This window comes from Microtus pennsylvanicus, chromosome 2 (genome assembly GCF_037038515.1).
Source record: "Microtus pennsylvanicus isolate mMicPen1 chromosome 2, mMicPen1.hap1, whole genome shotgun sequence".
Classification (NCBI taxonomy): Eukaryota; Metazoa; Chordata; class Mammalia; order Rodentia; family Cricetidae; genus Microtus; species Microtus pennsylvanicus.
Genome location: NC_134580.1, coordinates 91,977,693 through 91,990,747, shown reverse-complemented (window position 1 = coordinate 91,990,747; position 13,055 = coordinate 91,977,693). Strand labels below are relative to the sequence as shown.

Genomic DNA, 13,055 nt, shown 5'->3' with positions numbered 1-13,055 from the left:
TTGACAACGTCTCATTCTGTCGCTGGCCTGCAAGTCCAGGCAACTTTCCTGCCTTAGTCTCCCAGGTGCTAACATTACAAGCATGAGCCACCAACCCAGCTGAAATTGAGTATTTTAGTTAATTTCTTCTCTCTCTCTTGTGTGTGTGTGTGTGTGTGTGTATGTGTGTGTGTGTGTGTGTACATGTTGAGGAGTGAGCCCAGGGCCTTTTGATGTTAAGCATATACATAACCATTGAGGTATCCACCTTCTCCCCAAATAAGTTTACAGTCACACTACTTCATAAGATTTCACTTTCACCAGTAAAAAGTACACACCTGACTCCACAGGCTGAGTTCTTTTCTTTTTCCACTTCACTGAGCATTTGTGGTGAAAGTTACCAAATTCAGGGCAAAACATTCTCATTCACAGTAGTCTACCCCACACATTTTGGGTGTCTACAGTCCATATATAAGAAAAAGTCTTTGCCATCTTACATGATCCAAATCTAAACAAGTTAGAGAATTAAAGAGTCAGCTACTGTGGTCGTGGAGGAAGGAGTTTTGAATACAGCTTCTCCCTCCATGTGGGAGTCCAGAGGTGGGAAATGCACACAATAAAGAAACTAATTTTGAAATCCTTAGCTACACCACAACATGGAGAAAATAAGTAAAGGTATCAGGTGGAAGCCAGAAAGCTCACTGTGAAGTCAAGGACGCATGCTGGGGGTATGTGTGTGGGGGGAAGCAAGGGGTGTGTCTCTGTCTCAGAGAAAGCCCCTGGACTGCCCTACCACCTGCAAAAGAAGGAACTAGGGCTTGTCAGCCAGTGAATATGCCACTGGCACATGAAGGTCTAACACTAGCTGTCTAAGCCACAAGCAGGATGTGTCATGGAACGGAAGCTGTGTCCCAGCATCATATCTAGTTTCATAGCATGGTTAGACCATCACCCTTGAGCCAACAGACAGTTTCTTCAACACCAAGAACATCAGTTTCCTTATCTTGTGAGAAGTCAAAAGGAAAACTCATCCCATAGGATCATTGCAAGGGGTATAAGATATGCTACATGTAAAGACTCTAAGAATAACAATCACACAATAAATTTCAGTGCATGCTATCATCAGTCTCTCTGTGTTTACTTGAACAAAAATGAGTCTTGTCTTTCAGGAAGATTTTGACCGACTACCCCTGAGACTCACATCAGTGATATCTGTATGCCCACCAGTCGTATCTTTTCATCACCATTCACATCTTTTCGGCCAAGGTGTGGTTAGTGCTACTCAAAAAGATTTCTTTCTCTAGGGTGGTGTCATGCCTGTCCAGAGACCTGGGGCCTGACAGCACTTGAAACTTGCTAATCACATCTGGTTTAGCTTTAGACATTTTCTGGGATTTTGCCAGCAGCTACGACATTTTAATGGCTACAATAAACCTCAAAGCCTCATCAAATCTTTGCTGTATGTGTGAAAATTATGTCCGCCTCAATTAAACATTCAATCTGGGTTCACACCAAGGCCTTATGGAAAGGGAGGTGAAACTGAATGGGAACTGGAGATGAAACGGACCGCTGTGATCCCGGCCATCTCACCAGATGGTATTTAGAAAAAAAAGAAATTCATTAGAGAACCCAGGCTCTGTATTTCTTTAAATATTTACTGGGTACCTTTCATGTGTTAAAAACACTGGCATCTCTAAAGATTAGCAGGGCATTTTTGTTTAAATATTCAATGTGTGTGGGGTGGGGGGTGGTGTTCTCTCCTCTGTGTTTGTGGGACTTCATGTCTCTGAGAGAAGCCCAGCTTAAGGAAAATAACTCAGGTGCTGCTCAGTCTTTTCTAAAGCTGGTCCTCCAGCTACAGGAGGTCACGTGGGTCCCTGGAGTGACTGAGAAAATGGTCAGTGGAGAAAAGGAGGCAAGAGTGACACTCAGCAGCATCCCTAGACAAAGTGAGATGCCTGGGGGACCCTGCCCTTCCACTCTCCTCCCATCCCTTTGCTATTCATCATCAAGCTCATGTGGACAAGGACAGCCATGAGGGAGGCAGCCCCTGGCAGGAGAGGGAAAGATCAAACAGAGATCAAGTTTCTTCTGAAACATCTATGAAGGGTCAGGCCAAGGGCTTTATACGGGGCAGAGGGGACAGGACTAAGACTGGGCACGAAGGGACAGCCCACATCGTGTAACCCCATTCCCCACTATGGACACTCCCTGCCATCCTGAGAGATTCCTGTCTCCTAACTCTACCACTGGAAAAGTGTAGAGAATACTCCATGCGATGGCTTATTATTCTGTTTCATTACGGTACATATTCAGCTGGTATCAGAGATAAAGAGAAAACTGTCAGTTCCCTAAAACAGAAAAAATAACTCCAAGTTCACATATAAGATTCCTGTTCAAAAAATTCATTTGGTTGGACTCATTCTCCCAGCCACATCAACAGTGGGATTGGGTGTGAGATAGAACCCACATGCTCCTTTAAAAATGATTTACAACATTAAAAACATTAACTTGTAACTACTAAACTTACTCGAATAAGTTTTATGCCCAAAATAAATATAAATGACTCCCCCTGCCACTGTGAGCACATCTTTCCCACTTTGCTTCTATGTCCAGGGCGGTCTCAAACTGAAGACTGGGGTTTTGGAATACTCTTTCACAATAAACATTTTAAAAATGTTTATTTTATGTTTGAGCATAAAACTATTCCCGGTTGAAGCTCTTCATTTCCTCCAGCTCTTCTTCTGGTACCCAGGGGTACCATTTCCATATTAATACACTCCCTAAATTTTCCATAGAACACTTCCATTGGAGTCATAGCGGTGCTGTGGCTAGTATTTATATTCTTGGACAAAGAGATGTCTCCACAGTGAAAACACAGAACTCGAAAGATGCCAAAGGAAAACTCCTGCCCAAGAGACACATACTTTTATCTTCTAAAAAGTCAAAAATGTGGCTTTCAGGCTTTGGGATTCGTTCATTAATTATATATTTAGCTGAAAAAGAACATTTCCTGTGTTGTTTTTTTTACCATCAATAGAGTAGTATCAAGACAAAATATAGAGTTATAGCATATGTGCATGTATGAGTGTTTTTCTACTACCTGAACCACAAGATTTCTGCTTCTCATAGTTATTATAAGAATATGGCATGCTTGCAATAAGCAGCCATTATTATTAACACTATAACTATTGAATATTAGAAGAATGCAGATATGGAGCAGGGGAGATAGCTCAGTAGGAAAGTGTTTGCCTTGTAAGTATGAGGACCCAAGTTTGAACCCCGAACCTGTTTTCAAAAAGAGGGTATGGTGGTGCACCCTTGCAATCTTAGCTCAGGAGGAGGAGGGTAGGAAGACCCCTGAGACTTGTTGGCAAACCAGCATAGTCTACTCGGCGAGTTTTAGGTCAGAGAGAGAGATCCTGTCTCAAAGACAAAACCAAAAACTAAACCAGCAAGATCCTGTCTCAAAGACAAAATCAAAAACGAAACCAACAAGATTCTGTCTCAAAGACAAAACCAAAAATTAAACCAACAAGATCCTGTCTCAAAGACAAAACCAAAAACTAAATCGACAAGATGGGCTATGTTTGAGAGCTGATACCCGAGGTGTCTGGTCTCCACATACACCTGCATGCAAATTCCTCCAAAAACAAGCAAGTGAGTATACAGGAGCAGACACTGATATGGCAAGACACTGAGATGCCAAATGATCAACAACTAAATTAATGGAATCGGTGGATTTACTGCCGGCAAATACTGCCCCGAGAAGGAATGTCCCATGATGGTGGCAGTAGGGGCCCATGGGAGAGCTCCATACCAACCCACTCCAGGAGCCAGCCATCAAATGAAACTGCTCTAATAAGCCACCCTTGCAATTATCCCATTACCTTCCAGTTGTCGCTTCAGTTTTCTCAAATCTTTTACGAGGTCTTCAAACTTGACTTGGGAGGCCAGAAAGAAATCTTGTGGTTCAGGTAGTGGGAAAACACTCTTGTCTGTTCCAGCTTCCTAAAAGACAGGGCAAAGAAAAGCGCAGGGCTGGAGTGATGGCTCAGCAGTTAGGAGCACTGGCTGTTCTTCCAGAGCCCCCAGGTTCAATCCCCAGCAATCGCAATGGCTGTTCAAACTTTCTATAACTTCAGTTCCACGGGCTCTGGCAACCTTGCACAGACATAAATGCAGACAAAACACTAGTTACATATAAAACAAACATTGAAAAAAATAGAAAACAAAACAAAACAAACTAACCAGAAGAACAATATTCTACTTCCCGCTTGTCCCCTCTGTTGACATTCCAAAGCATCAGTCAGAAAACGACAAGCTCAGTCGAGTGGTTCTATAGCAATCAGGGCACTGCTTTGTTAAGCTAGGACTCTGTACTTCAGAGACTTTGAGTGTTTCACAGTATGGTTTCGGTCTTCCTGGCGTTGAGATTAGCTATCATGCTGGCATGGGCAGCATTTCTATAATGCCTTATGGATGGAAGAGGAAACTGCCAGGTAGATTTTCATCTGCTTTTCTCTATTCCCATAGAAAAAGACAGGGGAAGCCTATGAAAGTACTTACACTGAAAGTCCCTGTTTGAGTTATACATGCTAGCAATCAGATAACCCATCTTGGGGTGTGCCAGTGGGTGTGGATTGGCCAAGAAGACACTGGGGGGGGGGAGCGATGCTACCCCCTTCCTTTATTCACCCTTTCTGCAGCTTAAACTCTGATGTGTGTATACCATCTGATTTTTTTATGTGTGCATAAAGCCTATGTAAATGCTGTCAGTTTATCTTAGGAGGTATTCATGGCAGGCATGGTTGAGAATGGTTTTGACAAGGTCCATAGCTCTATCTGATGGATGATCTGAGCTGTAAATTATCTTAAGGGACAGATACTCCAGGCATACTGAAACATAAGCAGCCTAGGCTGCTTTCTCCTGAGTTGTTTAATGTAAGCTGCTATTGTGCGTATCTTAGTCTTCGATTGTTTCTCTCTGTGCACACACTCCTCTGCCAGCTTGCCTTCACATTCCATCTTTCCTGGTGCCATTAGGACAAATTCCAAATGCCAAAAGTGCTTTACGAGGCATTTTATGGTCCGCCCTCTGTCTACAGCACCAGCCTTAGACCTGCTTCCCCCAAAGTCAAGACCTATGCCCAGACTTTCCTGAAACAAGAGAGCTAGGCAGTCTCTTGCCTCTAGGCCCTTGTCTACAAAGCTGTTCTTTTTCATATCCCTAGAATCTCCTCATAGCTCCTTGTTCATACTCGTCTTTCAAGGCGTAACACAAACATCACTTCCTCAAAGATTTTTAGGACCTCACCAAACTTGGGTGCTTCTCTCTGCTTTTCGAGAGTGTTTGATCCTGTTACCATGACACTTATTGCTATTAATTTAAACTTTTTAGCATTAGATTGTATGTCTGATGTGTCACTAGAATATAAGCATATCATTGGCGGCGACTCTTTCCTATTATTGAAATATTATATAGTATCTGATATATCAGTAAATGCACTGCTACAGACAGTTCTGGAAATACTGCTTTGTGAAGTCTGTAAGTTTACCATAAGACACCTAATTATTTTAATAATAAATATTTTAAAATAATTTCATACATGTATAAGGTAAGTTTTGGACAAATCTACTCCCCATTCGTATAGTCTTCACATTTTCCCCCTTTCTCTAAAACCACTTTCCTCTGCCAACTTTTCACGTTCTCTCTTAGGAGTACTGAGTCCATTTAGTACTGTCTATATGTACAGACACGTAGGACCATCTACTAGAGCATGGGTAGGCTCGCAGGGGTTTCATCTTTAGAGAAAAACGATTCTCTCACAGCAGCCATCAATTTCCAGGGTCTTGTCAGCAAAGGGTGGGAGTTTTTGGACCCCCCCCCCCCACACACACACACTGTCCACACTGGGATATTGGCTGTCTTCACCTTGCGCCAATCCTGTGCATGAGCATGATAGAGAAGTCCTGCTTAGAGCTGACCACTCCACAGGACTGGACGTTTTTCTAATGACCCTTTCACAGGGGTTGCCTAAGACCATCAGAAAACACAGATATTTACATTATGCTTCATAAAAGGAGTAACATTACAGTTATGAAGCAGCAATGAAAATAATTTAAGAGTCTTAAAGGGTCACAGCATTAGGAAGGCTGAGAACCACTGTTCTAAGTCTTTCATTTGGATGCTTGGGGAAGGTGGCTCTCCTCATTTTATCAGTAATTAAGCCATCCAAATTTTTTACGATACTTATTTTCTACCTTAAAAACAAATGGAAGACTGTGAATGTCAAATCTGATGCAATGCGTGCCCTACGAAGCCCCACGAAAACCCACACTGGAGGAATCCGGTATAATATTTTGTAAGCTTTGTGTCTAACTTGACCATGGTTTCCATTTTTGTCATAAGGTAGAAAAAGAGAAAACTCTGATGATGAATCAGTCTGTCAGGGCCAGTCAGCGGGTTCAATCAAAGCCCTGGGAGATGGCTGATTTTCTTCAGACTCCACACACCTAGACTTGGACCCAGCGCCAGGCAGAAGGAGCAGGGAACCGAAAGGGCTCACCTGTCCTCAAGTCACTGCTCATCCTCACTGCCCACAGAAGTCATCACTGCTGCCCAAGGAGCTTCGAAGATCACATAACTCCACACTCCCCTTTGAGTGCAGCGCGTTCTTCAGTGAGCACTGGGACTGCACCCCACAATGTGGGTGGGCTCACTCCATATCTGCCATCATTCTGATCACAGTTTCTTCCACAGAGTCAATTCCATTGCATCCTGGACTAACTTCAGCCTCTCTATGAACAGCTGACTGGCTAGAGGCATCTGTCCCTGTGGATCTAGGGTTAGAAATGTCAGCTGCCAAGTTTCCGCAGGGTAATTCTGCCCTGTGGGTACTTGCTGTCAGAACTTGGAGTATGCTTAGATGTGCCTTCTGCTGCTAAATTTTTTTGAAGCTCAACACATCTTCCTCACTCCAGAGAAATAAAACTGTTTTCTCACATCTAGTTCTTTACATCTGCCAAATTATTCCACTTTTGATAATATTTATATTAGATAACATGGTAATGCTTGCTGGACACCTTCCTGGCAGACACTAAAAGTTAGCAGCGAATTCTGGCTCTCAAGGAGCAACATCAAGATCATTGACAATTTGTACACAATCCACAGAAGAAGCGAAAGAGATTGTTGGAGACCTTCACAGAATCTTCACCCAGGCGTCCAAGGTGGGAGTGTCAAAGATTTCTTTTATGGACCAGGATGTGAGTAAACACTTATGTAAGGGGACCATGAAGCATCACTGAATGATTGTTTTATTATAGTTTTCACTTTTTCAGATGCACATTAATTATGCTTCATAAATGAACGTTAAAAATTAATCATAACCCTAACATCCCCAAATAAGGAAACATATCTCATTCCAGGTTTTCTCTGAGTCAGTGTTACATATATCCACCTATTTTAAATATGTATGTATGTATAATTTTAAATCACATACATATATAATTTTTCTTTGTTTTTTGAAATAGGGTTTACCTGTATAGTCCTGGCTCTTCTGGAACTCACTCAGTAGACAAACTCTCCTTGAACTAAGAGCATCACCTGCCTTTGCCTCCTTGCTGGGATTAAAGGCATATGGCCACTTCTATGCATGTATATCATTGAAAAGCAGACAGAATATTTTCCAGAGATACTACATTGTGTCCTAAACACTTTCCACAGCAGCATGCTATTCCATTTGACAATTACACCATGATTCATTTGACTATATTTTTAATCATTGGATACCTACAAAAAAAATTCAAGTCTTTTTGCTCTTATTATCATAAGCAGAACAGTAACTTAAGTCTTCAGCTATAAATTCCTAGAAAACTTATGCATATTTTTAGAGCTTTTGACTTAGGAACACTGAAGTCTTGCTAGCTCACTTAGCACCGATGTATGAATTAAGAAGAGGTATCCCCTATAAGACTGCTGGACCACCTTTTAGTTTTGCTTTTAATTCCTTGAGGATTGCCCAAAAGTGATTTACACAGCACCTGCACCATTTTACATTCCCAGGAACCATGCCGAAGAGCTCTAAGTGGCCCCTACCCTGGCAACGCCTTTTTATTTCTATACCAGTTGACCTAATGGTTGTGTTGGGACATCTCACCATGGCTATGACTATAGATTGGTAATGCTGAACTTTTTCAGTATACTTGCTGATCCATAGTGTGGTCTTTCTTTATATAAAATTATGTAATTTCTTTATAAGGGTCTGCATTTCCTCAAATAAGCCCACAAAATAACGTATGGGGAGTTTTCTCCCTAAGACCCCCACATGTGTTATTTCTTGATAGGAATAATAATAATAATAGAGAAGGAAAATTTTATAGGAAGGCTTGAGAGGTGGCCCCATGGTTAAGAGCATTTGCTGCTCTTGCCGAGGACCTGGATTCGTTTGCCAGCACACATACAGCAGCTCACAACCTGTAACCTATATCCAGAAGATCCAACGCTGATGGCATTTTCTGGCCTCCACCAGGCATACATATAGTATACGTATACAGGCAGGCAAAGCTCATACACATAAAATAAAAATAAATAAATCCCTTGAAAAAAAAAAGGTTTGAGACATATAGTTCCAATCAGGTAAACATCCGAGTCTTGGGTCTTGATTCACTTGAAGTAGGGATCCATTTCTGTTTTGAGTTTAAAAGTGTTATTGGAACCACACATAAAGACGGGAATGTACTGGAGCAGTGGTTCTCAACCTGTGGGTCTCAACCCCTTCGGAAGGCAGTCCTCTTAACTTTGAGATTTTTGTCTTTTTGTATCCATTTCAAGAACCAGCAGACAGTCCTCCTTTTTCCTCAAGGTTGAGGACTCTCTGTTCTTAGTTCGAAAAGCAAGAATAAAGAAAATTTATGTTCAGGAATATTTTCAAAGAAGTGCTTAATTCTAATTCAAATATATGTGAACATGTTTTTGTTTTATTCTATTCTCAAATTTAATGCCGCTAGCTTGTTCTCAGATGTATCGTTGGTAGAATTTTGGTTATTATGGTAGGTGTGATACACAGGGCTTTAATTCTAGCATTCAGGAGGCAGAGGCAGGCAGAGTGAGTTCAAGTCCAGCCTGGTCTACACAGCGAGTTTCAGGCCAGCCCAGGCTACTTAGCAAGACCTTGTTCCCCAAACAAACTAGGCTGGAGAGTGCCCAGGCTTGATTCCCAACATTAGTGTGGCAGCTCCCAACTGCTTGAATTCCAGTTCCAGGGGACCTGGCACCTCTTCTGGCCTCTGCAGGCTCCTGCACACACGTGGCACATATAAACTCACACAGGCAAACACAAATACACATAAAATATGAACAAATAACGAAACGTTTTTTTGTAAAAAAGAATATTACAATGTTTTTATTTCCTCAATGTTGAGCAGTACCTCAGAATTCAATTTCCACTCTAGCTGGCTCCTGAATGAATCTAGCGTCCAGAAAGCCCCACTATCTGGTCACGAGGCAATGAAGGATCCACTGAAATGGGCAGACTCAGACTCAGCAGCCTCTCGCCTTCCTAACACCTCCATTTCTATAACCCAGTGTACCTCTTGTCTTTTGGGGAGCTCTCAGATACAAAGCTGGACAGAGGAACGCCATCTCTCCATATGGCCAGTATCCAGTACCAGAGTGCTAACGAGTCTTTAGAGCAAAACCTCCCTGAAACCGTGTGCCCGGTGCCATTTTCTTGTTTCCTACCTGATCATAGTACCGCAGATAATACTTCACGACATAGTCCACCAGGTTCATCCCGTTGTCCTAGGGTTTAGAGAGAAACTCAAATGACAACAGTTCACAGGAAACCCTGCACGCTGGCCGGGTGAACACTGAAAACCCAGCTCAGGGCGCATACATTTGTGAGACAGAGTCCAATTTCTGTTACATAAAGACCAGAATTTTCCTCCTCCTCCTGAGTTTCAGTCCTTTTTTAATATATATACCAGTTATAAAAAGAAATGACACTATACCATCAGCGAGGAAAACTGAAAGAAAACAGGTAACCAGGAGACCTTTGAGGTAAGGGCTAAGACAAATACACAAACAAACAAACAATCAAAAATCATTACCCCATATTTCCTGGCATGCTGCCAAGACAGGAGGGGGTGAGAAATGCCAGAGGGGGCTGTGGACTAGAAGAGCAAATCATCCCGCCCTTCCTACCTCTCGGAAAATGTGTGCTCCTTAATGGCGTGAAAAACAATCAGGGCCAGCTTAAAAGGAAAGCCAGGCCACTTTATGACCCTGGAAGGCCAGGGGGAGTGGGCCCTCCCACAAGGCAGCCTTTGTGTCCTGTTCACAGGGGTCTAATTCTAATTTGCCTGTGTATTTCCCTTCCCTGCTCGCCCCCTGCCCCCATGGGGACGCCCAGATCTGGGCTGGTTGTTTCTAAAAAGGTGGCTCTGCAGGGGTGTGGAGCCAAATGATAATCAGGCTCAGAGAGCTGACAGGAGACCCCAGCCCCAATTGTTGCAGGCAAAAGAATAATTCAAATACTAGGCTCAACAGTGTCCGCCACTCAAGAATGAGTCAATTACAAGTGGGCAATACTAAATTCAAACAGATTTTAGCCTCTGTAGCATGACTAATACTCTATGCGGTTTTATCTTGTATTGCAGTAGTATTTCAATGTCTAATCATGTATGTTAGAACCAAAACATATGATGTATTTTATAATTGAAAATAAGGTCATATATATATATATATATATATATATATATATATATATGAAAACAACAACAAACCACATGTTCAAGTCAAAACAAAGCACAGAGGCAGAAAACAAAAGTACATGCTTTCATATAAATTATTACTGTTAGAAGAAAGATAAGATAAATGGATCAATCTATAATACTTTGTTTTAAATGAAAGGTTCATAAGAAAATTAACCATAACATGTAGACATTCAGTATGAAAAGTAAATAAATACCCGACTTTTGACGTCTTTGAGTTTGGGGAGAATTTCTAAACCATATCCATCTGCTTGCCCTCGAGTCCTATTTCCTCCATTCATATAATTTCCAAAAGCCAGGATGAGAGCTAAGATGTCCTTCACACTCTTCATGTGTAGCAAGCCCTGCAAAGGCAAACACCAGTTATTATGGTCTGGACTCCAAACGCAGTCATGTTTGCTCAATGGCGAACATTTCTTAAATGAACCAAGCCCTGTTTAGTGGCTTGTAACCAGTTGTATTAAGAGCTGGCAAATATAAGATACATTTCACTGAGTGGCATCTTCCGGGTGGGGGGAGTACGAACAGCCACAATTTCTTATAATGGAACAAAGTTATAATAATGAGGGCTGAACCTTTCTGCTTGTTTTTCATTTTAGGCAGTTTTAAGGTTGATATGTTAAAGTACTTATAGGTTAATAAGAGAGAATGAAGTTAATTTTTGATAATTTTAAGTTGAACAAAGTCAGACTAAATACAAAGAACATAGTCAAATTTAGAGTAGACACAATTGCAAGAATAGACAAAGTCCTCAGAGATTACTTTTGATAATGCACTTTAAGGTCAGAGGTTTTTCAAAACGGACCTTCTCCGGGAACTTTTTCACATTTATTAACTTCCTCAGTGTTAAGCTGCTAAGAATTTTCTTTAACTTCCTCTCATTTACTTTTTTTTCTCTCTTAATATTTGCTTCAAGTGCAAACTTTCAAATGGAAAGTTTTCTACCCTATTAATTGGCTTATCTTCTTCTTCTTTTTTTTATTACATTTCCTTGTGTGTGGAGGGTGGTGTCGGTGGGGGTGTGCAAGCACTGGTAGGTTAGAGGAAAACCTGCAGGAACTGGTTCTTGCTTTCCACCACACAGATCCTGAAGCTCAAATTCCTATCATCAGCCTTGGTGGCAGGCTCCTTACCCACTGAGCTATCTTGTCAGCCCCGCTTGATCTTTGATTTTAACATAAAAGGAAAAACCAAGTTCAGACCTAGGTAGACTTCTGCCCTGGTCTCCCAGCAGTTACTAGTATGTGTATAATATGTTGGTACTGGATTTTCTTTCTTCCTTGAAAACTCCCTTATATGTTGGGGGTGGGGGGAGGAACCATGCCTCCTGGCAAGCAGTGAAGTGTTACAGAATTTGTGAAACATACCTGCACCATGATCTTAAGAACATGGGTGGAAGAGAGTGGAAAGACTGGGGGTCAGATGTGAGCTTTACCGAGTACAGAGTGTGCTGGACACAGAATGGATGTACCAACCATTCACCATCGCTGTTAGTTATTTCAGGTCTCCATAATGCTTTCATTTATGATATAGACAGATTTCAGGTGATCGCCTGCATGGGCTTCAAGTAAAATCTCTTTGTGATTTGGAATGTTGAACAGAGATCGAGCTATTCTGTTTTGATTTTAGTTTTGGGTGGCCAGTATGTACATGGTGAGGTATTGACAATTTTTTAAAAATATTTATTTATTATGTATACAATATTCTGTCTGTATGTAGGCCAGAAGAGGGCACCAGACCTCATTACAGATGGTTGTGAGTTACCATGTGGTTGCCAGGAACTGAACTCAGGACCTTTGGAAGAGCAGGCAATGCTCTTGACCACTGAGCCATCTTTCCAGCCCGACAATTTTTTTTTTTTTTAAGAATCTATAAAAAGCATTATTTTTCCCTTCCTTCTCTTCTTCAGTTCAGATCTTCCTTGTTCTTTCCTTTCCTACCTTGGGCAGAACAAACACCGCATTTCCCTTAAAGTACAGATGACTTCCATTCATTAAGTCACTAGCATTGGGTCCTCTTCACCTCTCAAAACAGGCCTATACGTACCTTAGAGGCTCGTGTGACAATCTCTACTTTTCTGTGTAAGGCAGTGACACCTTCGGAAAACACAGCCCTGAAGATTATGCACTGGGCACGCTCAGCAAAATTGGGAATCTGGGCTAACTCATGCAGGAACCTGTAAAAATAAAAACGAATGATTTTGCTTTCTGCATAGTCATAGGGAGAAGTTAAGGAAGAGGGTTGATACGGATCGAGCAGGGGGAACAGTCACAATTTCAATTTCTAAAGGGAATCAGATGGGC

The 13,055-nt window shown here is 41.7% G+C and overlaps 1 protein-coding gene across 4 annotated transcripts in view; it reads right to left on the bottom strand.

The window, feature by feature from the left end:
- Fmn1 (formin 1) overlaps nucleotides 1–13,055 on the bottom strand; it is a 369,449-nt gene that overhangs the window by 110,046 nt on the left and 246,348 nt on the right. For all 4 annotated transcript variants that reach the window (XM_075961724.1, XM_075961725.1, XM_075961726.1 and 1 more), the window contains 4 exons: nucleotides 12,799–12,928; nucleotides 10,950–11,096; nucleotides 9,722–9,781; nucleotides 3,870–3,990 (listed from right to left, as the gene is read on the bottom strand). In XM_075961724.1, the coding sequence (XP_075817839.1) occupies nucleotides 3,870–3,990; nucleotides 9,722–9,781; nucleotides 10,950–11,096; nucleotides 12,799–12,928 (458 nt within the window). The remainder of the gene's footprint in view (nucleotides 1–3,869; nucleotides 3,991–9,721; nucleotides 9,782–10,949; nucleotides 11,097–12,798; nucleotides 12,929–13,055) is intronic.